Source organism: Anomaloglossus baeobatrachus, chromosome 9 (genome assembly GCF_048569485.1).
Source record: "Anomaloglossus baeobatrachus isolate aAnoBae1 chromosome 9, aAnoBae1.hap1, whole genome shotgun sequence".
In the NCBI taxonomy this organism is placed as follows: Eukaryota; Metazoa; Chordata; class Amphibia; order Anura; family Aromobatidae; genus Anomaloglossus; species Anomaloglossus baeobatrachus.
Genome location: NC_134361.1, coordinates 99,958,083 through 99,985,922, shown reverse-complemented (window position 1 = coordinate 99,985,922; position 27,840 = coordinate 99,958,083). Strand labels below are relative to the sequence as shown.

At 49.6% G+C, this 27,840-nt stretch overlaps 1 protein-coding gene across 1 annotated transcript in view; it reads right to left on the bottom strand.

The window, feature by feature from the left end:
* The window catches only part of STAG2 (STAG2 cohesin complex component), a 283,462-nt gene that overhangs the window by 13,095 nt on the left and 242,527 nt on the right, over nucleotides 1-27,840 (bottom strand). The window contains exons 25-33 of the mRNA XM_075323911.1: nucleotides 22,274-22,448; nucleotides 12,591-12,730; nucleotides 12,146-12,247; nucleotides 10,569-10,717; nucleotides 9,162-9,290; nucleotides 8,852-9,057; nucleotides 8,562-8,751; nucleotides 8,337-8,450; nucleotides 6,812-6,938 (exon numbers count right to left, since the gene is read on the bottom strand). Coding sequence (XP_075180026.1) covers nucleotides 6,812-6,938; nucleotides 8,337-8,450; nucleotides 8,562-8,751; nucleotides 8,852-9,057; nucleotides 9,162-9,290; nucleotides 10,569-10,717; nucleotides 12,146-12,247; nucleotides 12,591-12,730; nucleotides 22,274-22,448 — 1,332 coding nt within the window. The remainder of the gene's footprint in view (nucleotides 1-6,811; nucleotides 6,939-8,336; nucleotides 8,451-8,561; nucleotides 8,752-8,851; nucleotides 9,058-9,161; nucleotides 9,291-10,568; nucleotides 10,718-12,145; nucleotides 12,248-12,590; nucleotides 12,731-22,273; nucleotides 22,449-27,840) is intronic.

Below are 27,840 nucleotides of genomic sequence, written 5' to 3'. Positions count from 1 at the left end.
AGAGCGTCCACTGCCTGAAAAAGTGCGTCGGCCCGAGCGGGGGGCGGAGAGGTTCTGAAGAAACGAGTCGGAGGACGAGAGCTGAACTCTATCCTGTAACCGTGAGACAGAATGTCTCTCACCCATCGGTCTTGAACATGTGGCCACCAGGCTTCGCAAAAGCGGGAGAGCCTGCCACCGACCGAGGATGCGGTTCGGGGATGCCGAGAGTCATGAGGAGGCCGCCCTGGAGGCAGTGCCTCCGGCGGCTTTTTGGGGGCGTGGCTTAGACCGCCACGCATAGGAGTTCCTCTGGCCTTTCTCCGGCCTGCTGGACGAAGAGGATTGGGACTTGGCGGAGGGACGAATGGACCGAAACCTCGATTGAATTTTCCGTTGCAGAGGTCTCTTAGGTTTGGACTGGGGTAAGGAGGAGTCCTTTCCCTTGGATTCCTTAATAATCTCATCCAATCATTCGCCAAACAATCGGTCGCCAGAAAACGGCAAACCGGTTAAGAACCTCTTGGAGGCCGAGTCTGCCTTCCATTCGCGCAGCCACATGGCCCTGCGGACTGCCACAGAATTAGCGGATGCCACCGCTGTACGGCTAGCAGAGTCTAGGACTGCGTTCATGGCGTAGGAAGAAAAAGCTGACGCTTGAGAAGTCAAAGACGCAACCTGCGGAGCAGAATTACGTGTGACTGCATTAATCTCAGCCAGACAAGCTGAGATAGCTTGGAGTGCCCACACGGCTGCAAAGGCCGGGGCAAAAGACGCGCCCGTGGCTTCATAGATGGACTTCACCAGGAGCTCTATCTGCCTGTCAGTGGCATCTTTTAGCGATGAACCATCTGCAACCGATACCACAGATCTAGCCGCAAATCTAGAGACTGGAGGATCCACCTTGGGACATTGAGCCCAACCCTTAACTACGTCAGAGGGGAAGGGGTAACGTGTGTCAGTAAGGCGCTTAGTAAAGCGCTTGTCCGGAACCGCTCTGGGCTTCTGGACAGCGTCTCTGAAGTTAGAGTGATCGAAAAACGCACTCCGTGTACGTTTGGGGAACCAAAACTGGTGTTTCTCCTGCTGAGAAGCCGACTCCTCTACAGGTGGAGGCGGGGGAGACAGATCTAACACCTGGTTGATGGACGAGATAAGATCATTTACTAAGGCGTCCCCTTCAGGTGTATCAAGATTGAGGGCAACGTCAGGTTCAGAGCCCTGAGCTGCGACGTCCGCCTCGTCCTCCAGAGAGTCCTCAAGCTGGGAACCCGAGCAGCGTGAAGAAGTCGGGGAAGATTCCCAGCGAGCCCGCTTAGCCGGTCTGGGACTGTGGTCCGAGCTGGAGTCCTCCGCGTGGGACCTAGGGCCCAACCTGGGAGTGCGCTGCGGCGCGGACCGAGAGGGGCCTGGAGGCGACGATCCAACAGGGACCGGGGCCTGTGTAAGGACTGGTCTGGACTGCAAAGCTTCTAGCAGCTTGGCAGACCATTTGTCCATAGACTGAGCCATGGATTGTGAAAGTGACAGAGAGTTTCTCAGCAAAAGCAGCAAACTCTGTCCCTGCCGCCTGGACAGGGGGAGCAGGGGGGTCTACCTGAGCCGAGGGGCCCACTAGTGACCGAGGCTCCGGCTGAGCAAGCGAAACAGGGGCCGAGCATTGCTCACAGTGAGGGTAGGTGGAACTTGCAGGTAACATAGCCCCACAAGAGGTACAGGTCGCAAAAAAACCCTGTGCCTTAGCACCTTTGCTCCTTGTGGACGACATGCTGTTGTCTCCTAGGAGAGTGATCACTGAGGGTATATGGGAAAGGGTATACAGCCCGACCGAACAGAAATATATATATAGAATACGTATCTATTCCGGCACCCTATGGGGGACCAGCACCGGGTGACCGGTGTGGCTTACCGACCGCTAAAAAGCGGAGTGTGTGTCCTCCAGATTCCCTGCCTTAGGTCTCCCAAAGCTGCAGAGCTCTTCCCTGATAATCCTCCACCGGCAGAATGCCAAAAACATGGCTGCCGGAGCTCTCAGGGGAGGAGTGGAGCCGTGGGCGGTGCTAGAAAAAGTGCGGGAATCTGGGGTCCCCACAGTGATCAGTGAGGGGGGAGGAAACATACAGGATGCTCCGGCCCTCACATCCGACGTCAGGTCGGCAGTCCCGCCCTTACCCCTGACAGGCAGGCTCGGGGGCGGGATTTTTGCTACTAGGCCGCGATGAAGCCGGGGACTAAATTTAAGACCGCGGCCGACAAGCAGGCGCGGTCGGCGCGGAAGTTCGCCGGTCTTCACAAATCAGCAGCTGCTGCAGCATCCGGGAAGAAGGCGCTCCATGCACAGTCCCCATGGGGACACAGAGTACCTTAGAGATGCAGGGCCCGGTCCCTGAGGATGAATAGACTCCTGTCCGGCAGATTCCCACAGGGGCTGCGGAGGGAGCACGGTCCCAGTGAATGGATGACCGGTCAGGATCCCACTTCTCCCAGAGCCGCTAAGGGATGGTGAAGGAGACGGCATGAGGCTCCGGCCTTTGTACCCGCAATGGGTACCTCAACCTTAACAGCACCGCCGACATAGTGGGGTGAGAAGGGAACATGCCGGGGGCCCCGTGGGGGTCCTCTTTTCTTCCAACCGATATAACTAATATGAGAATGCATGAGTGGATGTGTGCCTCCTTCCACACAAAGCATAAAACTGAGGAGCCCGTGATGCACGGGAGGGTGTATAGGCAGAGGGGAGGGGTTACACTTTTTAAAGTGTAACACTTTGTGTGGCCTCCGGAGGCAGAAGCTATACACCCAATTGTCTGGGTCTCCCAATGGAGCGACAAAGAAAAATCTGTTTGGCGGACTGGAAGATAATTCTATCCTGTAGCCGTGGGAGATGATATCTCTCACCCACTGATCGGAGACTTGTTGAAACCAAGCGTCGCCAAAGTGGGAGAGCCTGCCACCGACTAAGGACGTTGCTGGAGCTGGCAGATAGTCACGAGGAGGCTGCCTTAGTGGCAGCAGCTCCTGCGGTCTTCTGTGGACGAGCTTTTGTGCGCCAATTGGATTTCTGGTCCTTGACTGAGTTAGAGGACGAGGCCGAGGGCTTAGAGGACGACCAGTTGGAGGAACGAAAGGAGCGAAACCTCGACTGATTCCTACCCTGGACAGGTTTCCTGGCTTTAGTTTGAGGCATGGAAGTACTCTTCCCGCCAGTAGCTTCCTTAATTTCATCCAGCTGTTCTCCGAACAGCCGGGAACCAGCAAAAGGGAGCCCAGCAAGGTACTTCTTTGAAGAAGCATCTGCCTTCCACTCTCGAAGCCACAAGATTCTGCGGATAGCGAGGGAATTAGCCGAAGCCACCGCAGTGCGGTGAGAAGCCTCCAGCATGGCAGACATGGCATAGGATGAAAAGGCCGAAGCTTGGGAAGTTAAGGCATCCATTTCGGGCATAGATTCCCTGGTGAGGGAATGCATCTCCTCCAGAGAAGCAGAGATGGCTTTGAGAGCCCACACTGCTGCAAAAGTCGGAGAAAACGCGGCCCCCGCCGCTTCATACACGGATTTGGCCAGAAGGTCAATCTGGCCGCCAGTGGAATCCTTAAGGGAAGTGCCATCAGCCACCGACAACGGTCCGGGCTGCGAGCCTAGACACCGGAGGGTCTACCTTTGGGGAATGAGCCCACTCCTTGACCACCTCAGGTGGAAAGGGAAAACGGTCATCAGAACCACGCTTTGGGAAGCGTTTGTCAGGACAGGCCCTGGGTTTGGTCACAGCGGCCTGAAAACTGGAGTGGTTAAAGAACACACTCTTTGCTCTCTAAGGCAAGGTAAACTGGTGCTTTTCTGCCACAGAGGGTTGCTCCTCTGATACTGGCGGATTGAGATCCAGTACAGAATTAATAGAAGCAATCAAGTCACTAAGATCAGAGTCACTTTCGGACAGATCAATGGGGCACATGGAGTTAGCCTCCGAGCCCCCTGTAAAGGCATCCTCCTCATACAGCGAGTCAGCTCTGGAATCAGAGCCACTGGAGGAGGAGGGAGAGGGAACCCTGCGTCTTTTCTTAGGAGGACGGGGTCTGGGCCCTGATGATGAATCCTCTGTGAGCTCCGGTCCTGAGGGACCCCTAGCAGCAGAGGCAGCCTGTGAAAGGGGCTGATGCATATTCATCAACGTCCTGGACAGAAGTCCCATGGACTCAGCAAAAGACTGGGAGATAGACCTAGAAATGGATTCTACCCAAGCCGGGGGTTCAGCCACAGGAGCAGGAGCAGCCTGAGAAACCACTGGGGGTGAGACTCCAGGCTGTGGCACCGCCAAGTTAGAGCAGGCATCACAATGTGGGAAGGTGCTCGGTTCAGGCAGCAGGAGCTTACATGCAGCGCATACAGCATAAAGCTTTGGGGCCTTGCTCCTCGTGTGAGACATGCTGCTGGAGTGGGGGCTCTGCCAGAGAATGAACCCCAGAGAGTATATACAGAGGTCCACAACCGGAGACCGGTTGTGGCTTACCAGACCGCTGGAGCGGTGTTGTGTGCCCTCCAGATCCCGAAGCCCGGACCCCCAAGCACAGCACCTTAGCAGAGATGCTGCAGACCAGCGCTGCAATGACTGATCGCAGAGAGAACGCTGAGAAAATGGCCGCCGGAGCGAAGAGAGGGGGCGGGACTTGCTTGAGGAGCGGGATCTGGAGGGCCATAGAGACCTACAGGGGAGGGGATACAGTGGGGATGCAGTGGGGAGTGTCCCTCCCCTGTACAGAACGGCCGCCGGGAGGAGCAGAGACTGTCCCTCTGCATGAGTGACATGCGAGGGCAGTGAAACAGAAACTAGGCCTCCGGCAAAGCCGGGGCCTAAATTTGAGCGGCGCGGCCGACGCACAGGCACCATCGGCGCGGTTCTCAGGCGACAGCTAGAGAACCCGCCGGAAATGTCAGTAAACACAATAAGCACACTCTCCCCCAACAATAAAGTACAGGGACCCCGAAATCTAAACGTCTCAGGTACTTAGCTGCTGAGACGCAGGGCCAAGTCCCTGAGTGCTCCGGTCCAGCAGGGTCCTGAAGGGCTGCGGATGGAGACCGGTCTCCTGCCAGGCATGGAGACCGTGCTGGCTCCCACTTCAAGCCAGAGCCCAGGAGGGATGGTGAAGGAGCACGGCATGTAAAGGCTCCAGCCTAGGAATCAACCTTACAACACCGCCGACACAGTGGGGTGAGAAGGGACATGACGGGGGTCCAGACGTGGACCCCACTCTACAATCTCGTTCCAAAAGGAAAAAATCATATGAGAATGCATGTGTGGATGTATGCCTCCTGAACACAAAGCAATAAACTGGCTGGGTCTGCTCACCAGGGGGTGTATAAGCTCAGGGGGAGGAGCTACACTTTTAAGTGTAGTACTTTGTGTGTCCTCCGGAGGTAGAAGCTAAACACCCATGGTCTGGGTCTCCCAAAGGAACGATAAAGAAATACCGTATTTATCAGATTAGAAGACGCACTTTTCCTCCTAAACATTTGAGAGGAAAATGAGGGGTGCCTCTTAAAAGCAGACTGAAGCTTACCAGGGGGTGGTGCAGAATGATCACAGGAGGCAGGGGCAATGCTGTGGGCGGTGCTAGTACTCGCTGCGGGTGGTGAGGCAAAGGCCATCCAGAAAGTGTTGACTGTGCAGGCTTCAAACAATGGCGCCCAGCGTCTGTGTGTGCGCAGACTGAGCTCTCGGCTCAAGATCTGATTTGCGCACGCACCGCCTCCTGCCCACTGATCTCCCAGCAGCGGACTTAAGAAAAATGGCATCCGGAGGTGGCACGTGCGCAGCTGAGATCTCAGCTGGTCATTGAGCAGATAGCGGAACCTGCGCACGCTGACTATGGGCACCATTTTTTTGAAGCCCGCACCACCAACAATTTCTAGATGTTCCTGTCTCACACCGTCAGCAGCGAACATCTGCCGCACTGCCCACAGCATCGCCCTACTCAACCTCTGCCCCTGCCTTTCTGTGACCACCCCACTCCACCACCACTGTGCCACCCCCAGATTATAAAACGGCCCCAATAGATTTTTTTTTCCCCTCTAAATTTGGGGTGTGTCTTCTAATCCAGTGCATCTTCTAAAACGAAAAATACGGTATATAAATTTTTCTAGAACAATTTTTAGAGTGCCAACACTATTTGTCATGTCAAATGGAGACAATGGATGTGATAACTAGAAGGATTCTAAATGATACTTTGTATTGTGCAGCTTATTTTATAGAGTTTGTAATTTTATTTTATTTTTCCTTTTCCAATTGACTACCATAAGCGGTGTCTACATATAGAGAAACTAATGTGCACCTCCGTAGTCCGGTTCAGGTGGTCTTTAAAGTGCCACCAGGTCAGTGAACACACTTGGCAATGCCTGTGCAATCACGGACCTAACAGTGCAATCAGGTTTGGGAACCATGTACTTTCTTCCATTTGCTATTACAGCAAAGTGTGAAAAGTCAAAATAAAAACCTATAAAAAAAAGGTAAATGTTCAAACCAACACATCATTCTCATTGGTGCTGTCAAACCCTAACAGACACATTGAAAGACCATCCTGAACAGATCACTAATCTATTTGGAAGGAGTGTTAGTATTATTTATTATGTTCCCTTCCAGACACCCCAGAATTATAGGGGTTGTCAGACTGTGATGTCCTTAGGATGGGTCATCAATATCAGTCCTGGGGAACCCCTGCAGATACTAATTAATTGGAGATTAACTTTTCATTCATTCTTTTAAATAAAAATAACTATGGACTAAAGTAAAATATACACAGAACAAAAATTGTATCCACACAAATCTAAACTTACTAAGTCTATATCCATTGTGTCAAAGTCCATGCCCTCATTAAGATCCTCAATTCGGCCCTCAGACGACATCATTACATCTTCAACAATTGGTTCTTCATCGTCTTCCATTAACCCAGGGTTACGCCGTCTTTATAAAAGAAAAGCCAAGTCATGAATTTTGTGGTGCTCCAGTCCAATCCTCTCTGAAAAGGCTATCTGCATACAATTTTAGCCAAATAGTAATACATATTTTAATCTAATCTAACTGAAATTTCTGATTGTCTTGTAATGGACTTGTATGGGGAAATATTCTAGGAGTTCTTTGTAGGGAGGGTGAGGAGGTGAGCTGTGAACATCATCTATAAATGTTTAAAAGGGAACCTGTTACCACTTTTTCGGCCTATAAGCTGCGGCCACCACCACCGGGCTCTTATATACAGTATGTTAGAATGCTGTATATAAGAGCCCAGGCCGGGGGTATAACAGAAAAAACACTTTGTAATACTTACCTAAGAGTCGCGCTGTGGGCCTTATGGGCATCTCCGTTGTCCGGTGCCGGTGCCACCTCTTTTGGCCATCTTTGTTCTCCTCCTTCTCTAGCCATGACGGGTCTGACTTCATCCACACTCGCCGGCATTCAGGTCCTGAGCAGGGCAGATTTAAGTATTGTAGTGCGCCTGTGCAGGACCGGCGAATGTGTATGACGTAGACGCGTCATGCACACAGGCTTCAGACAGAGGGGACGAAGATGGCCGAAAGTGGAGGGGCCGGCACCGGATAACGGAGACACCCATAAAGGCCACAGCGCGACTGTTAGGTAAGTATAAGGTGTTTTTTATGTTATACCCCTGGCCTGGGCTCTTATATACAGCATGTTCGAATGCTGTATATAAGAGCCCAGTGGTGGTGGCCACAACGTATAGGCCGCAAAAGTCGTTACAAGTTCCCTTTAACAATGTAAACTTTACATGCATGAGTTTGATATTGGTAATTGTAATCCAGCCTGAAGATAATGAGGCTGTTGAAAAATAATCTCAAATAGGACAGGAAGTATCAGTCTAATACAAGACTTAATGGGAAAACTGTTTTTTTTAATTTTGATGACAAATTGCGTGTAAAACAAACAAAAAAACAAAACATCACTAGGTCACATCTATTTCTTATTTTCTGGTGTTGTGCAGTCACATAAGGACGATATGATTGAGCTTTAAACAGCTGTCAGTACTGCCAACACAATATTTTCACCATACAGTTACATAGGACTTTTATGGCTACATTCACACATCCGTGTTTCTTCTCATGGTCCGATCACAGACCGTGATGCAGAGAGCGTCCGAGTGTCGGCTGCCAAGTTTGGGGAAGGAGACCCGTGAGCGCTCTGGGCATCACTGTCCATGCTTTAACATTACAGTAAGCATATGTTATCAGCTGGACAGGCACAGTTTATGTGCCCGGCCATCCACTGGACATATCGCTGTGTGCAAAATACAGTTACCAAGTATGATTGTATGATTGGGCAGAAATGGGTTCAGTGAGTGAGACTTACATGGCTTGATGCAGGTTAGTCCGCAGCTTCACATAGTTCATTGCGGCTCTCTCTTGTTGTTGTCTTGCTACTTCTTCTTGCTGCCGCTGAGCAAGCATCCACGTTACCTGTGTACTGAACACAGTGTCAGATGTCATCATGTTAGTATCAGTCTTGCTTCATAATAAAATAAACCCCAAAAAAAGCGCACAAAACAGCTCTACGAATGCCATCACAATCACTTACTTATAGTCCATGGGGGGCTGGTGATGCTCCGGCTGCATCGGGTAAACTGGCATGTAACTTTCTTCTGGCCGTAACCTTTTGGGTTCTCTCATGATGGTGGAGGTTAGCTGTGGAGTTTGCATCATGACCGGTGTAGCCATGGTTTGCTCCCGGTTTAGCCACATGCTATCACTGCTACTACTCTCCTCTGCTAAGATAAGAGATGCATGCACATTAAAAAAAAAAAAAAAAAAAGAAGAATATATAAAAACAAGGAGCAGATTTTCATACACTTTGCAGTGATGAGCTACCTTCTGGTATTTTCCGTTTGCCTGTAGCCGGTTTCGCCTTTTTACTCCTTACTGAAGAGCCTCTGCCACTCATCCCACTCATAACAGACATGGTGTCATCATCTCCGCCGGCTAATAACGAGTTTCTATAAGACATGAGGGGTAGCCAGACGTCCTCTCTTCTCAGAGACATTTGAAAGGTCATAAACTTTTCCAAATAGGCATATCTACAGAGATAAAAATACAAGATTTGCATTGTTTCGGTAGCAATACATTAATGTTGGCTATATATTGGTGCACAGAGGATGGGCAGGGACCAGGCAATACTTACACAGTTTTCTTGTCCTGCCTCAGTAGTTTGGATGAAAACTCGCTGAGAATGTCCAGGAAAGCCATGTTTAGAGGGGGGTGGACCTCTCCTTGTGGACTTGGCTCTTTAAAGGAAAATTCTATACCATCCCTATAAAAATATATGGAGTAAGTTAGATTAGAAAAAGTTACTCAAAAGAGCCTAAAATAAGAAAAGATAAATCATATTCAGCCGTAAAGTGACTGCAGTTTTTACCCAAATTGGACACACAAAGCCTTTAATAGGCCGTTTCCAATTCCTCGTTTTTTTACACACCTGTGCTTACCGGCAGCAATGGAAACAGTAGAGTCTGGCCCCATCCCTGTGCCGTTAGGTAGGGTCTAGGGCAGAGGTCTCAAACACGCGGTCTGAATGCGGCCCCTTAGATTATTTTTTTTTCCTCTGTGTGGCCCATACACGCAGCCGAGTTTGAGACCCCTGGTCTTGGTATGTTCACACTGCACCTTTTTCCAGCAGTCACAAATGTCCAATTTTCATAACGAATGATGCTCCAGGAGCCGCATGTTTCCTCAGCGGTCTTCATTCCTGAGCGTTTTCTAGTCATATCCTTTGCTTTGTCAGTCTTTGTTTCATTGTGAACATACCCTAAGGTTGTACATATATTAACCCCTTCATGGCCAAGCGATTTCCCGTTTTTATGCATTACTTTTGTTTTCTTCCTCTCCTTTTTTCCCCACATCAAAACTGAGCATTTGAATACTGGGGTCAGTGATAGGCAGTGACATCAATAATAAAGAGCAGCAATCAGAGCTAGATCTGGTCTCTGCAGTTATAATCAAATGCCGGCTGAATATCATAGCCGGCGCCTGCTGGTTCTGACGCACTATCAATTCCTGAGCTTGTGCCATAAATTCTCTATGACCTTTATGATCTCTATTTACGCTATAAGGTTACAAAAAAAGCTAAAAAGAAACTATCAGATCTGCCGTCATGTTATTTTAAATATGTATGTCTCTTAAGAGATAATTCCAGAGCATCATTTCTTACATCCTCACATTCTTCAGTTACTGAATTATTTCTCTAAGAAATTTATAAGAGATTGACAATTAGGTGCATGCCCCTCCACAATCTAGCACTGATTAGACCGTGTATAGTGACAAACCCTTGTCAATGTATGGATAAAGTAGATTTCTATTAGGATTAAAAGGGCAGTACAGCAGAGTTTTGAGAAAAGATACTCCAGAATTGTTACTAGGTCCTCTCTATATAGAATAAGGATCTACCCATTTCACAAACAGGACTCACACACTATGAATACACACAAAAAATCCCCCACAGATACTTAACCAGTCTCTCTTACTAAATATTTAAATTCTGATACTAATAGCTAGGGTTTACATAAAAGAAGTAAAAAGAAGCTGTGATTACTTGTGTAACATTGCAATGGCTTCTCGGGTTTTAAGCTGATCAAGTCCAAACGTTAAAGCAAAGCGCCTTGCAAGCTCTTTAATGCCACTGAATGTTGGTGATGATCGGTCAAAGTTATAGCTATGCTCCTGGATCATCTCATTGAAAAGCTGTTTAAGAAAAAAAAGTAAACAAAATGGTACATGTTGAATAATAAACAAGAGATTCTAGAAGAAGAGGATTCTTAGCAAACAATGAACCATAATATAATGTACTAATACAAACATTTGTCAGTTTCAGTAATTTTCAGAATATAGTCACGCAAACCCCACATCATAGACAAAGCATTTGAAACCTCCTAACTCCTACTCTTATTCTATACAACTATTTATTTAGGATATGTAATGCAGATCATGCTCTCTACATAGATCATCACACTAAACTAAACCAAACTTGTAATATATAATGAGGTCAGGGATAACTCAACCCTAAACAACCTTCTGCTTCACAGAGTTAGAGGTCATTTTATTATGGATTCATTAGTAAGAAATACCAATAAATGTTACATTGCTAATATGGTTAAAAAAGACAAGCAAAAAACTGAATAACTTGCTGCCGGTAGGTGGGTATATACTGCGGAGGAGGAGTTAAACTTCTATTTTTTGCCGAGTGTCGCCTCCTAGTGGCAGCAACATATACCCATGGTTTCCTGTGTCCCCCAATGAAGCGAAAGAGAAATCTCCATCAAGATTGAATGGAGGGGATGGGAAAGAGCAAAGACGAGGGACCTATGCACAATCACAATGCATGATCCAGTCTGCCCCAAAAGAGATAACCTTACTCTCCTGATTACAAGTGTCGATACACGGGACTAAATATTTAGAAAATCATATAATTTATGTTATTTTTGTAAATAAAAGTGACTAAGTCCTTTTTGAAACCATCACTGGTTCCCGCTGTGCCTGTCCCGAGGTCGCCCATCCTTGTACATGCTAATCATGCCCCCTCCCATTAGACATCCCTTCTCAAAACTAAATACATGTCATTATTTTAAATCTTTCCTCATAACCAAGATCCTCCATTCCCCTTATCAGTTTTGAGACTCTTCTTGTACATTTTCTTATTCCAGAGTATTCTTCCTATAAACTGGAGCTCAGACCTAACCGGCATACTCCAGAGGGGGTTACACTAATGCTTAGTAAGGTGGTGCCGTTATACCCCTGTGCCACAAGTCCTAGTATATGACATTATCCTGCTGGCTTTAGGAGCCGCTGATTGACACTGCATGCTGTTATTTAGTCTGTGAGCCACAAGTACAACCAAATCCTTCTATATTAGTGACCCTCCTAGTTTTAGTCGCACTGGAGCATAAGATGCCTGCATAATATTGGTACCAAGTGATGTATCTGATATTTTATTCCAAGTCACCTTGAGTACAAGAAAGTATAGTTATGTATAAAACATATTACCCATTCTAATTTATAAGTACTAAACAAAAAACATCTTTACACATAACAGATGCATCTGTACAACTTTAAGAGATATTTAAGAGAAAACGGAGCTAAAAGTTAAAGGGACAAATTTAAAATAAAGCATACCTGTTGTAAACTGAGAATGAGTGTCTTTGCACATTGGATTTTATCAATCTGCCGTGTTTTACTCATAGTTTCTTTTATGATGTCTCCATAGTCGTTATAATACTAGAAAAAAAAAAGTGATGGCATTAGTATCCTCAATACAAATACAGAAATGCTTCGTAACCGTCACAATAATAATTCATAGCTGTATTCATTGGCAAGAAAACAAGGATCACTGTCAAAAATAAGGTAACTGTGTGTTTGGCAGCAGACGATCCTTCGGTTCTACCAGTTTTGTACAGGTGAAGCACGTGGCACACACATCGGCACCATCACTCAAATTAATACCATTCTTGCAATTTATTCCTGGTTGTTGATCTGGCTGCAGCTACATTGCAGGGAAAATATACAAACAGTGATAAAATAGAAAATAAAAACAAAATGATTAATCTGTCTATGTACATACCCTCATATACTGCTTGAAGATGTCAGCTGCAGTATTCATTTCAACCACATTATACACTATGAGCTTGCAGTATGCGGCAAGCAGATTTCGCCTTTTGTGTAATGCTTCGATTTTACTAGCTTCATCATCTTGTTGACCATCTAAAAACAAACAAAAAATACAGAACTTAAAATAAAAAGCAAAAAGACAGCGCCCCATAATCCAGTACTGCTACTCATATGCCCATTGCAGAGGTCAGTATGTAGTCTTGTATACAGCCTGCAGCAATGCCCTGTTCTGTTATAGCCAGCATAAACTTTAACCCTTTCACGACCGGCCGATTTTTCGCTTTCCGTTTTTTTTTTTCGCCATTCTTTTTCTGAGAGACGTAACTTTTTTATTTTTCAGTCAATATGGTCATGTGAGGGCTCATTTTTTGCGGAACGAGCTGTACTTTTAAATGAAACCATCAGTTTTACCATATTGTGTACTAGAAAATGGCAAAAAAATTCCAAATGCTGAAAAATTGCAAAAAAAGTGCGATAGCACTATGGTTTTTGAGATATTTTATTCACTGTGTTCACTATATGGTAAAACTGATGTGTGGGTGTGATGCCTCAGGTCAGTGCGAGTTCGTAGACACCAAACATGTATAGGTTTACTTTTATATAAGGGGTTAAAAAAAAAAATCGGAAGTTTGTCCGAAAAAAGTGGCGCACGTTTTACGCCATATTCCGTGACCCGTAGCGTTCTCATTTTTCGGGATCTTAGGCTCAATGACGGCTTATTTTTTGCGTCTCGAGCTGACGTTTTTAACGGTACCATTTTTGCGCAGATGCTACGTTTTGATCGCCTCTTATTGCATTTTGCGCAAAAGTTGTGGCGACAAAAAAACGTCGTTTTGGCGTTTGGAATTTTTTTGCCGCTACGCCGTTTACTGATCAGATTAATTGATTTTATATTTTGATAGATCGGGCGTTTCTGAACGCGGCGATACCAAATGTGTGTATATTTTTTATTTTTTTAACCCTTTAATTTTCAATGGGGCGAATGGGGGGTGATTTGAACTTTTAGGTTTTTTTGTTTTTTTTTAATTTAATTTTTTAAAACTTATTTTTTTACTTTTTTTTTTTTATTTTACTAGTCCCCCTAGGGGGCTATTGCGATCAGCATTCCGATCGCTCTGCAGTATCTGCTGATCACAGCTGGAAGGCTGTAAACAGCAGATACGCTGTCTTTCTCTTTTGCTGTGCCCCGGGCACAGCGAAAGTGAAACCAATTCATGTGTAGTACAGGAGTCATCACATGACCCTGTGCTACCATGACAACTATCGGGAGTCACGTGATCGCGTCACGTGACTTCCGGTTTCGGCGGTAAGTAAAACTTTACCGCGATTGCGCTTATAATGGCGCGGTCATGTATTGACAGCGCCATTATAAGGGGTTAATCGGCACGAGCAGATAACGATTCTGCTCGTGCCTAGCAGGCACACATCTCAGCTGTGAAAATCAGCTGAGATGTGTGCCGATCGCGGCATGCTGCCGCCGGAGGACCGCGGGCAGTAAGATTATGTCATTTAGGACGTAATTTTACGGCCCGCGGTCGTTAAGGGGTTAAGCTATGACCCATCCCAAGGATAAGTTATCGGTATTGATCAGTGGGGTCGGAGCACAGGGACAGAGGGGCACTTTTGTCCCATTACAGAACAGAGCAATAGAGCAATAGCGCACACTCCATTCATTCCCTATGCGATTGCCAATGGCTGTGCGCGACTTTTTCCAGCAGCCTCATAAATGAATAAATGGAGCAGTCGGGCATTGACCCTATTGTTCTATTTTTCAACAGGAATAAAAATTCCTCATTTTTCCAATGGGTGCCAGTTCTAGCAGTTAGACCCCATAGACCAGTAAGTCAGGTGATAAGTTATTATCTACAAACGCTGCCTTTATCTTGACATTTGTGCGTCATTAATTCTTCCCTGGTACCAGATCACACTGACTAACCTGTTAACAGTAATGAGTCTTGGGCACCCCCTGGTTTTCCTTCATAGCTACTAACCATTATATACTGGAAGAAGGGAATTTTGTTTACTTACCGTAAATTCCTTTTCTTCTAGCTCCTATTGGGAGACCCAGAAAATTGGGTGTATAGCTTCTGCCTCCGGAGGCCACACAAAGTATTACACTTTAAAAAGTGTAACCCCTCCCCTCTGCCTATACACCCCCCCGTGCATTACGGGCTCCTCAGTTTTGGTGCAAAAGCAGGAAGGAGGATACTTATAAATTGGTCTAAGGTAAATTCAATCCGAAGGATGTTCGGAGAACTGAAAACCATGAACCAAAAGAACAATTCAACATGAACAACATGTGTACACAAAAGAACAACAGCCCGAAGGGAACAGGGGCGGGTGCTAGGTCTCCCAATAGGAGCTAGAAGAAAAGGAATTTACGGTAAGTAAACAAAATTCCCTTCTTCTTTGTTGCTCCATTGGGAGACCCAGACAATTGGGACGTCCAAAAGCAGTCCCTGGGTGGGTAAAAGAATACCCTGAGAAAAAGAGCCAACAACGGCCCTCCTCTTACAGGTGGGCAACCGCCGCCTGAAGGACTAGCCTACCTAGACTGGCATCCGCCGAAGCATAGGTATGCACCTGATAGTGTTTCGTGAAAGTGTGCAGACTAGACCAGGTAGCTGCCTGACACACCTGCTGAGCCGTCGCCCGGTGCCGCAATGCCCAGGACGCACCCACGGCTCTGGTAGAATGGGCTTTCAGCCCTGAAGGAATCGGAAGCCCAGAAGAACGGTAGGCTTCAAAAATTGGTTCCTTGATCCACCGAGCCAAGGTTGACTTGGAAGCCTGCGACCCCTTACGCTGGCCAGCGACAAGGACAAAGAGCGCATCAGAACGGCGCAGTGGCGTCGTGCGAGACACGTAGATCCGGAGTGCTCTCACTAGATCTAACAAATGCAAATCTTTTTCACATTGGTGAATTGGATGAGGGCAAAATGAAGGTAAGGAAATATCCTGATTGAGATGAAAAGGGGACACCACTTTGGGGAGAAAGTCCGGGACCGGACGCAGAACCACCTTATCCTGGTGAAATACCAGGAAGGGGGCTTTGCATGACAGCGCTGAAAGCTCTGACACTCTTCGGAGTGATGTGACTGCCACTTGAAATGCCACCTTCTGCAAAAGACGTGATAGAGAGACATCCTTCAGCGGCTCGAAAGGTGGTTTCTGAAGAGCCCGTAGAACCCTGTTGAGATCCCAGGGTTCCAGTGGACGCTTGTAAGGTGGAACTATGTGGCAAGCTCCCTGCAGGAACGTGCGGACCTGCGGAAGCCTGGCTAGACGCTTTTGAAAAAACACGGAAAGCGCCGAGACTTGTCCCTTGAGAGAGCCGAGAGACAAACCCTTGTCCATTCCAGATTGAAGGAAGGAAAGAAACGTGGGTAAGGCAAACGGCCAGGGGGTAAACCCCTTATCAGAGCACCAGGCTAAGAAGATCCTCCAAGCCCTGTGATAGATCTTGGCTGACGTTGGTTTCCTGGCCTGTCTCAGTGGCAATGACCTCTTGAGATAACCCTGAGGACGCTAGGAGCCAGGACTCAATGGCCACACAGTCAGGTTGAGGGCCGCAGAATTCAGATGGAAAAATGGCCCTTGAGACAGCAAGTCTGGTCGGTCTGGGAGCGCCCACGGTTGACCCACCGTGAGGTGCCACAAGTCCGGGTACCACGACCTCCTCGGCCAGTCTGGAGCGACGAGGATGGCGCGGCGGCAGTCGGACCTGATCTTGCGCAACACTCTGGGCAGCATTGCCAGAGGAGGGAATACATAAGGCAGTCGAAACTGCGACCAATCCTGAACTAAGGCGTCCGCCGCCAGAGCTCTGTGATCCTGAGACCGTGCCATGAATGCCGGGACTTTGTTGTTGTGCCGAGACGCCATTAGATCGACGTCCGGCGTTCCCCAGCGGCAACAGATCTCTTGAAACACGTCCGGGTGAAGAGACCATTCCCCTGCGTCCATGCCCTGGCGACTGAGAAAGTCTGCTTCCCAGTTTTCTACGCCTGGGATGTGAACCGCGGAGATGGTGGAGGCTGTGGCCTCCGCCCACAGCAGAATCCGCCGAACTTCTTGGAAGGCTTGACGACTGCGAGTGCCGCCCTGGTGGTTGATGTACGCGACCGCCGTGGCGTTGTCCGACTGTATGCGGATCTGCCTGCCCTCCAGCCACCGATGGAACGCTTTTAGGGCTAGATACACGGCCCTTATCTCCAGAACATTGATCTGAAGGGAGGACTCTGTCGGAGACCAAGTTCCCTGAGCCTTGTGGTGGAGAAAAACCGCTCCCCACCCTGAGACTCGCGTCCGTCGTGACCACAGCCCAGGATGGGGGCAGGAAAGATTTTCCCTTCGACAGGGAAGTGGGAAGAAGCCACCACTGAAGAGAGGTCTTGGCTGCCAGAGAAAGAGAGACGTTCCTGTCTAAGGACGTCGACCTCTTGTCCCATTTGCTGAGAATGTCCCATTGGAGTGGACGCAGATGAAACTGCGCAAAGGGAACTGCCTCCATTGCTGCCACCATCTTCCCCAGGAAGTGCATGAGGCGCCTCAAGGAGTGTGACTGGGCCCGAAGGAGAGATTGCACCCCTGTTTGCAGCGAACGCTGTTTGTCCAGCGGTAGCTTGACTATCGCTGAGAGAGTATGAAACTCCATCCCGAGGTAAGTCAGTGATTGGGTCGGAGTCAATTTTGACTTTGGGAAATTGATGATCCACCCGAACCTCTGGAGCGTCTCCAGAGCCACGGTCAGACTGTGTTGACATGCCACCCGGGAGGGTGCCTTGACTAGGAGATCGTCTAAGTAAGGGATCACCGAGTGGCCCTGAGAATGTAGGACCGCCACCACGGATGCCATGACCTTGGTGAAGACCCGTGGGGCTGTCGCCAGGCCGAAAGGCAGTGCCACAAACTGAAGGTGTTCGTCCCCAATGGCGAAACGCAGGAAGCGTTGATGCTCTGGAGCGATCGGCACGTGGAGATAGGCATCCCTGATGTCGATTGAGCCAGGAAGTCTCCTTGGGACATCGAAGCGATGACAGAGCGGAGGGATTCCATGCGAAACCGCCTGGTTCTCACATGTCTGTTGAGCAATTTGAGGTCCAAAACGGGACGGAATGAACCGTCCTTTTTTGGTACCACGAACAGGTTCGAGTAAAAGCCGCGACCACGTTCCTGAAGGGGAACGGGGATCACAACTCCTTCTGTCTTCAGAGTGTCCACCGCCTGAAAAAGTGCAACGGTTCGCTCGGGGGGCGGAGATGTTCTGAAAAAACGAGTCGGAGGACGAGAGCTGAACTCTATCCTGTAACCGTGAGACAGAATGTCCCTCACCCATCGGTCTTGGACATGTGGCCACCAGGCGTCGCAAAAGCGGGAGAGCCTGCCACCGACCGAGGATGCGGTTTGGGGAGGCCGAAAGTCATGAGGAGGCCGCCTTGGAGACGGTGCCTCCGGCGGTCTTTGGAGGACGTGACTTAGACCGCCATGCAGAAGAGTTTCTCTGGCTCTTCTGTGGCCTGTTGGACGATGAGGATTGGGACCTGGCTGAGGGCCGAAAGGACCGAAACCTCGCTTGAATTTTTCGTTGCCGAGGTCTCTTTGGTTTGGGCTGGGGTAAGGACGAATCCTTTCCCTTGGATTGCTTAATAATTTCATCCAATTGTTCGCCAAACAATCGGTCGCCAGAAAAGGGAAAACCGGTCAAGAACTTCTTGGAAGCAGAGTCTGCCTTCCATTCGCGTAGCCACATGGCTCTGCGGACTGCCATCGAATTGGCGGATGCTACCGCTGTACGGCTAGCCGAGTCCAGGACAGCATTCATGGCGTAGGATGAAAATACCGACGCCTGAGACGTTAAAGACGCTACTTGCGGAGCAGAGGTACGGGTGACCGCATTAATCTCAGACAGACAAGCTGAGATAGCCTGGAGTGCCCACACTGCTGCAAAGGCTGGGGCAAAGGACGCGCCTATGGCTTCATAGATGGATTTCATTAGGAGCTCTATCTGCCTGTCCGTGGCATCCTTGAGCGTTGAACCGTCAGCCACTGCTACTACGGATCTAGCCGCCAGTCTAGAGACTGGAGGATCCACCTTGGGACATTGAGCCCAACCCTTAACTACGTCAGAGGGGAAGGGGTAACGTGTGTCATTAAGGCGTTTAGTAAAGCGCTTGTCCGGGAAAGCCCTGTGCTTCTGGACAGCATCTCTGAAGTTCGAGTGATCGAAGAAAAAACTCCGAGTACGTTTGGGAAACCTAAATTGGTGTTTCTCCTGCTGTGCTGCCGACTCCTCTATAGGTAGAGCTGGGGGAGAAAGATCTAGCACCTGGTTGATGGACGCTATAAGGTCATTTACTATGGCGTCCCCTTCAGGTGTATCAAGATTGAGAGCAACGTCAGGGTCAGAGTCCTGGGCTGCGACCTCCGCCTCATCCTCTAGAGAGTCCTCAAGCTGAGACCCCGAACAGCGTGATTAAGTCGGGGAAGATTCTAAGCGAGCCCACTTAGCCGGTCTGGGACTGCGGTCCGTGCCGGAGTCCTCCACGTAATAACTAGAGGCCACCCCAGGAGCACGCTTCGTCGCAGACCGAGAGGGGCCTGGGGGCGATCCCGCAGTGCCCGGGGCCTGTGTAAGGGCCGGTCTGGGCTGCAAAGCTTCTAGTATCTTAGCAGACCATTTGTCCATAGACTGAGCCATGGATTGTGAAAGTGACTCAGAGTTTCTCAGCAAAAGCTGCAAACTCTGTCCCTGCCGCCTGGACAGGGGAAGCCGGCGGTTCTACCTGGGCCGAGGGTCCCACCAGTGCCCCAGGCTCCGGCTGAGCGAGTGCCACATGGCCCGAGCATTGCTCACAGTGAGGGTAGGTGGAACCTGCAGGTAGCATAGCCGCACAAGAGGTACAGGTTGCAAAATAACCCTGTGTCTTGGCACCCTTGCTCCTTGTGAACGACATGCTGTAGTCTCCCAGGAGAGTGATCACTGAGGGATATATAGCCACAAGCTAACAGTACAGCCGAACCGAGAAAATGTATACAAATATAATATATATATATATATATACAGTTCAGCACTCTAGGGGGCCCAGCACCGGTGGGAAGAAGCCACCTGGCTTACCGACCGCTCAAGCAGTGTGTGGCCACCAGATTCCCTGCCTCGGGTCTCCCAGAGGTGCTGCCAGAAGTCCTCCACCGGCAGAATGTGCTTAAAACATGGCCGTCGGCGTTCACAGGGGAGGAGGGAGCCGTGGGCGTAACCACAAAAGTGCGGGAATCTGGTGCCCCAGAGTGAATAGTGAGGGGGGCGGAGGACAGCCAAGTGTGCTCCAGCCCTCACTGTCGGCGTCAGACCGACCGTCCTGCCCTTCCCCCTGACTGGCAGGCCCGGGGGCGGGAGTTTAAGGCACTAGGCCGCAAAAGCCGGGGACTAAAGTTAAAAACCGCGGCCGGCAAGCAGGCGCGGTCGGCGCGGTAGTCCCGGTCTCATACCCACAGCGCAGTCGCTGCAGCGTCTGAGGTCAAGGTGTTCCATGCACCGTCCCCAAGGGGACACAGAGTACCTGTAGATGCAGGGCCTGTCCCTGATGATACTCAGTCTCCTGTCCGACAGAATCCCACAGGGGCTGCGGAGGGAGCCCGGTCCCAGTGCCTGGATGACCGGATAGGATCCCACTTCTCCCAGAGCCCCTAAGGGATGGGGAAGGAAAACGGCATGTGGCTCCGGCCTGTGTACCCGCAATGGGTACCTCAACCTTAACAACACCGCCGACTTAGTGGGGTGAGAAGGGAGCATGCCGGGAGCCCTGTTAGGGCCCTCTTTTCTTCCATCCGATATAATCAGCAGCTGCTGCTGACTAAAATGGGAGCATGAGTGCATGTGTGCCTCCTTCAACACAAAGCATAAAACTGAGGAGCCCGTGATGCACGGGGGGGGGGTGTATAGGCAGAGGGGAGGGGTTACACTTTTTAAAGTGTAATACTTTGTGTGGCCTCCGGAGGCAGAAGCTATACACCCAATTGTCTGGGTCTCCCAATGGAGCGACAAAGAAATAACCATTAAGACTGGCCACTTTAGAAATACTCCCTTCATGTAGTGGTCATGTATGCGGAGCATTTTCTAAAACACATTTGGAGAATGGAAGTGCAGGATGAATGGCGACATCACCTCTTAAATGAGGGCACGGTTTTGGGCACTATGATTTCATGGTCTTCGTATCACCTCTCTGAACTTTGTCCTAATCACACAACACTGAAAGCGTCTTTTGCACAGTTCCTATTGTAATGCAAGCTTGGTAATTGTGCACAATCTTGGCCAGGTCTGTTGCCACCACTTCAGATGTCAGCTGGGGAAGCAAAGATAGGGCTCGCACACACGGGGGTGTACTCTCATGCGAGAGTATCGGATGTGATCTGCGAATGAAAACGGATTAAACTCTGCTGCAATTGTGAGCAGAGAGTCATTTACTGTGAGAATTGGGTCGCATGTGCAGAGCAGAGGGAGAGAGTAAGGGGCACTTTGCACACTACGACATTGCAGCTGCGATGTCTGTGGGGGTCAAATCGAAAGTGACGCACATCCGGCGTTGCAGTCGATATAATGTGTAAATCCTTTTTGATACGATTAAGGAGCGCAAAATCGTCCAAATCGTATGATCGGTGTAGCATCGGTCATTTCCATAATTTTGGAAGGACCGATGTTACGATGTTCCTCGTTCCTGCGGCAGCACACAACGCTGTGTGTGAAGCCGCAGGAGCGAGGAACATCACCTTACCTGCGTCCTGCGGCTCACGCCGGCTATGCGGAAGGAAGGAGGTGGGCGGGATGTTTACGTCCCGCTCAGCTCCGCCCCTCCGCTTCTATTGGCCGCCTGCCGTGTGACGTCGCACGACCCGCCCCCTTAATAAGGAGGCGGTTCGCCCGCCAGAGCGACGTCGCAGGACAGGTGAGTGCATGTGAAGCTGTTGTAGCAATAATGTTCGCTACGGCAGCTATCACCATGATATCGCAGCTGCGACGTGGGCGGCGGGGACTATCGCGCTCGGCATCGCAAGCATCGGCTTGCGATGTCGTAGTGTGCAAAGTGCCCCTTAGATCTTCATCTTCTCCATTGTATTATGTTGTCATATATCTGACTGCATTCAGGTGACATCAGAGTGCAGTCCGATGTTTTGCACGCACCCACAGACTTGTATGGCTGAACGCTGGTTGACAGGCGCTGCGGTTTTTTTCTCATGCTGGTCGGCCTTGCCCCATAGTATGACATTGGAGAGAGTGCTATCTAATAAAACATTGGATAGTTTGCGGCCGTGTCATACGCTTTTGTGAGGAAGCCCAATAACCTCTTTAAATGGTTAATAGTACGTGAGAATACAAGAAACAGAGCATTAACCCATACTGAAATGGCACACTTGCCATTGATTGCAAATTATACATAGGAGCTTCATTTTTTCAGATGAGTGAAGCTGGGCCTACTGGCTGCTTTCGGCAGATAGGCAAGTTCTCCTGTTTTGAAAAATGAGGTTTATTGTCCTGGAACTGAAATGATGTGACTTAAGAAATCCCTTATACATGGCTGATCCACACTACCAGTACAATTTCATTAGCTGTATAATCTGGGGGACTATGCAGACACCTACCTGAACTGCTGTTATCATCATCCTGGTCAATGAAGACATGATCCAAAATAAAGCTTAATAACTCAGACTGTAATGAAGAGTCAGGGGAGTACACCAGTGGCTCCAAAGTGTCACGGCCTCCATTTACAATCTGATGGCTAAAGATCATCAGCACATCACACAGAATAGTAAATGCCTGAAAAAGAAATTATAACATTAAACAAAATACAGAAAATATGCAAAATGTCCTTGTGTAATTACATAATATGCAATAGTTGTGATCAGACCATGATACAACCAGCGTACACGTCCTCAGCACATGTGCCTGACACTGGCCACAACTGCAGGGTGCTTAGCTCTTAATTGTACAAGGATATGAGGATAATATATTAACCCCTTCACGACCGGCCGATTTTTCGCTTTCCGTTTTTTTTTTCGCCATTCTTTTTCTGAGAGATGTAACTTTTTTACTTTTTAGTCAATATGGTCACGTGAGGGCTCATTTTTTGTGGAACGAGCTGTACTTTTAAATGAAACCATCAGTTTTACCATATAGTGTACTGGAAAACGGCAAAAAAAATTGCAAATGCAGAAAAATTGCAAAAAGAAGGGAATTTTGTTACTTACCGTAAATTCCTTTTCTTCTAGCTCTTATTGGGAGACCCAGACGATTGGGGTATAGCTACTGCCCTCCGGAGGCCACACAAAGCACTACACTAAAAAGTGCAAGGCCCCTCCCCCTCTGGCTATACCCCCCCGTGGTATCACGGGTTCTCCAGTTTTAGTGCCAAAGCAAGAAGGAGGAAGCCAATAACTGGTTTAAACAAATTAACTCCGAATAACGTCGGAGAACTGAAAAACCGTTCAACATGAACAACATGTGTACCCGCAAACAACCAAGAAATCCCGAAGGACAACAGGGCGGGTGCTGGGTCTCCCAATAAGAGCTAGAAGAAAAGGAATTTACGGTAAGTAACAAAATTCCCTTCTTCTTCAGCGCTCTATTGGGAGACCCAGACGATTGGGACGTCCAAAAGCTGTCCCTGGGTGGGTAAAGAGATACCTCATGTTAGAGCTGCAAAACAGCCCTCCCCTACGGGGATGTCACTGCCGCCTGCAGGACTCTTCTACCTAAGCTGGCATCCGCCGAAGCATAGGTATGCACCTGATAATGTTTGGTGAAAGTGTGCAGACTCGACCAGGTAGCTGCCTGGCACACCTGTTGAGCCGAAGCCTGGTGTCGTAGCGCCCAGGACGCACTCACGGCTCTGGTTGAATGGGCTTTCAGCCCTGAAAGAACCGGAAGCCCTGCAAAACGGTAGGCTTCCCGAATTGGTTCTTTGATCCATCGAGCCAGGGTGGCTTTAGAAGCCTGCAACCTCTTGCGCGTACCAGCGACAAGGGCATCGGAACGGCGTACGGGCGCCGTGCGGGAAATGTAGATTCTGAGTGCTCTCACCAGATCTAGCAAACGTAAATCATTCTCATACCGGTGAACCGGATGAGTGCAAAAGGACGGTAAGGAGATATCCTGATTAAGATGAAACGAGGATACTACCTTAGGGAGAAACTCCGGAATGATGCGCAGCACTACCTTGTCCTGGTGAAACACCAGGAAGGGAGCCTTGGATGACAGAGCTGCCAGCTCAGACACTCGCCGAAGCGATGTGATCGCAACGAGAAACGCCACCTTCTGTGACAGGCGAGAAAAGGAAACTTCCTTCAGAGGCTCGAAAGGCGGCTTCTGGAGAGCAACTAGAACCCTGTTCAGATCCCATGGATCCAACGGCCGCTTGTACGGGGGTACGATATAACAAACCCCCTGCGGGAACGTGCGCACCTTAGAAAGACGTGCTAGACGCTTCTGAAAAGACACGGATAGTGCTGAGACTTGCCCTTTGAGGGAGTCTAGCGACAAGCCCTTTTCTAACTCCTATTGTAGGAAGGAAAGAAAGATAGGCAATGCAAATGGCCAGGGAGACCCTCCCTGAGTAGAGCACCAGATTAAGAAAATCTTCCACGTTCTGTGGTAGATCTTAGCAGACGTGGGCTTCCTAGCCTGTCTCATGGTGGCAACGACCCCTTGGGATAATCCTGAAGACGCTAGGATCCAGGACACACAAGCCACACAGTCAGGTTCAGGGCCGCAGAATTCCGATGGAGAAAACGGCCCTTGAGACAGTAAGTCTGGTCGGTCTGGTAGTGACCCCGGTCGGCCGACCGTGAGATGCCACAGATCCGGGTACCACGATCTCCTCGGCCAGTCTGGTGCGACGAGTATGACGCGGCTGCAATCGGATCTGATTTTTGCGCAGTACTCTGGGCAAGAGTGCCAGAAGTGGAAACACATATGTGAGCCGGAACTGCGACCAATCTTGCACTAAGGCGTCTGCCGCCAGAGCTCTGTGATCGCGCGATCGTGCCATAAATGCCGGGACCTTATTGGTGTGCCGAGACGCCATTAGGTCGACGTCCGGCCCCCCCCAGCGGCAACAGATTTCCTGAAACACGTCCGGGTGAAGGGACCATTCCCCCGCGTCCATGCCCTGGCGACTGAGGAAGTCTGCTTCCCAGTTTTCTACGCCCGGGATGTGAACTGCGGATATGGTGGATGCTGTGTCCTCCACCCACATGAGGATCCGCCGGACTTCCTGGAAGGCTGCTGACTGCGTGTCCCTCCTTGGTGGTTGATGTATGCCACCGCTGTGGAGATGTCCGACTGGATTCGGATCTGCTCCCTTCTAGCCACTTTTGGAAAGCTAATAGGGTAAGATACCCTGCCCCGATTTCCAGCACATCGAACTGAAGGGTGGACTCCTGCTGAGTCCACGTCCCCTGAGCCATGTGGCGGAGACAAACTGCTCCCCACCCTGACAGACTCGTATCTGTCGTGACCACTGCCCAGGATGGGGGCTATGGCAATGAGGTGGGAATAAGCCACTATTGCAGAGAGTCCTCGGCCGTCAGGGAAAGGGAGACTTCCCGTCCAGGGAGGTTGACTGCCCATCCCATTGGCGGAGAATGTCCCATTGCCGTTGGCGCAGATGAAACTGCGCAAAGAGAACTGCCTCGATGGCTGCCACCATCTTCCTTAGGAAGTGCATGAGGCGCCTTAAGGGATGCGACTGGCCTTGAAGGAGAGACTGCACCTCTGTCCGCAGTGAACGCTGCTGGTTCAGCGGAAGCTTCACTATGGCTGATAGAGTATGAAACTCCATGCCGAGATACGTTAGTGATTGAGTCGGAGACAGATTTGACCTTGCCAAATTGATGATCCACCCGAAAGTCTGGAGAGTCTCCAGCGTAACATTCAGGCTGCGTTGGCATGCCTCGAGGGAGGTTGCTTTGACGAGTAGATCGTCCAAGTACGGAATCACCGGGTGTCCGTGAGAGTGCAAGACTGCTACCACTGCTGCCATGACCTTGGTGCCCACCCGTGGGGCTGTCGCCAGACTGAATGGCAGAGCTACGAACAGAAGATGTTCGTCTCCTATCACAAAACGTAGAAAACGTTGGTGCTCCGTAGCAATTGGCACGTGGAGATAGGCATCTTTGATGTCTGTTGAGGCAAGGAAGTCTCCTCGAGACATTGAGGCAATGACGGATCGGAGGGATCCCATCCGGAACCGCCTGGCGTTCGCATGCTCGTTGAGCAGTTTCAGAACCAGAACAGGACGGAAGGAACCGTCCATTTTTGGAGCCACAAAGAGATTGGAGTACAAACCCTCGCCCTCGTTCCTGAGGGGGGACAGGGATCACCACTCCTTCTGCTCTTAGAGCGTCCACCGCCTGCAGCAGGGCATCTGCTCGGTGGGGAGGTGGGGCCGTTCTGAAGAATGGAGTCGGAGGACGAGAACAGAACACTGTCCTGTGCACGTGAGCACAATGTCCGTCACCCACCGGTCTGTGACCTGTGGCAGCTAAATGTCGCCAAAGGCGGGGGAGTCTGCCATCAACCGCGGATGCGGAGAGAGAGAGAGAGAGCTGAGAGTCCTGAGGAGACCGCCTTGGTAGCGGTTCCTCCGACTGCCTTCCTTGGGCGAGATTGAGCCCGGCCGGAATCTGAGCCCGTCTGAGGTTTTGTAGCCCTTTTGCACGAGGACAATTGGGACCTGCCGGAGCTTGGGAAGGACCGAAACCTCGACTGTACTTTTAGGACAGTATTAACAGGGTAAGTCGCAGTGCAGACATTGCGGGGTTACGGACGCCTCTGCGGTACAGACGTCCCTGCTCAAGGTCAGCTGCGCAACAACAGCAGAAAAGGTTAGGTTGCCAATACGGCTGTGGATGCCGGAGCAACCGACACGCCGATAGCCTCCTAGACAGATTTCAACCAGAGTCCATCTGTCTGTGAATGGCATCTTGAAGTGAAGCCCCATCTCCAGTGCAACTATGGCTCTATATGCAAGCCTGGAGATTGGAGAATCCACCTTTGGACCCTGGGTCCAGCGCTGACCACGTCAGGGGAAAAAAGGGATAACGTGTATCCTAAAAACGTTTGGAGAAGACGCTTATCTGGTAAGCGTGGTGTTCCTGGACTGCTTCTCTGAAGTCAGCGTGGCCAGAAAAATACTCAATATCTGCGTGAGACACTGAAAAGGAACTTCTCCTGTTCGTCTCCCATCTCCACTGGGGGAGCTGAGGGAGAAAGATCCAACCTTCCATTGATGGACGGTATAGGATCATTCCGTATGGCGTTACCACCCGGTGTATCCGGATTGAGAGCGATGTCAGTATCAAAGCCCTGAAGAGCTGCCTTTTGGTCAAGTAGATTGCCCATGGATGCAAGTCTCTATATTATGACTACTCCGTCCCTGTCCTTGGACAGGGTTGACAGGAGGTTTCTTTGGCCACAACTAGTAGAGCCCCGGCAGACGAAGTGCTAGAGACCCCGGCAGACGACGTGCTACAGGGGAGCATGCACACAATGGGACGGTGTCATGAACAGCATCCCATGTAGTAAAAACAGCACTGAAATCTGTGATGCTTTTTTGCCGCTGCCGACTAGCTATCTAGAAGTATATAGCCAGGATTGGTGACCGTACATTGCAATGTATAGCATACAGGCATAAAGTACAAATGACCACTGCAGCACAAGCAATACAAGCAGCATAGAAGCCTGTGCCCTGGCACCTCTGCTCTTCTGCTGCTGTAGACTAGTCATCTAGGGGAATATAGCCCAGAAGAGTGACCCTACAGTGCAATGTATAGCATACAAGCACAAGTACAAAAGAACACTGCAGCACATGCAATACAAGCAGCATAGAAGCCTGTGCCCTGGCACCTCTGCTCTTCTGCTGCTGTAGACTGGTCATCTAGGGGAATATAGCCCAGAAGAGTGACCATACAGTGCAATGTATAGCATACAAGCACAAGTACAAATGCACACTGCAGCCCATGCAATACAAGCAGCATAGAAAAAAACCTGTGCCCCAGCACCCCTGGTTTTCTGCTGCTGTAGTCTAGCCATTCCAGAAGAATATAGCTAAGACTAGCGACTGTACAGTGCAATGTTATAGCATATCAGCCTAAACACAAATGAACACCTCAGTCGTGCAAAACAAGCAGCCTAGAAAGCCTGTGCCTTA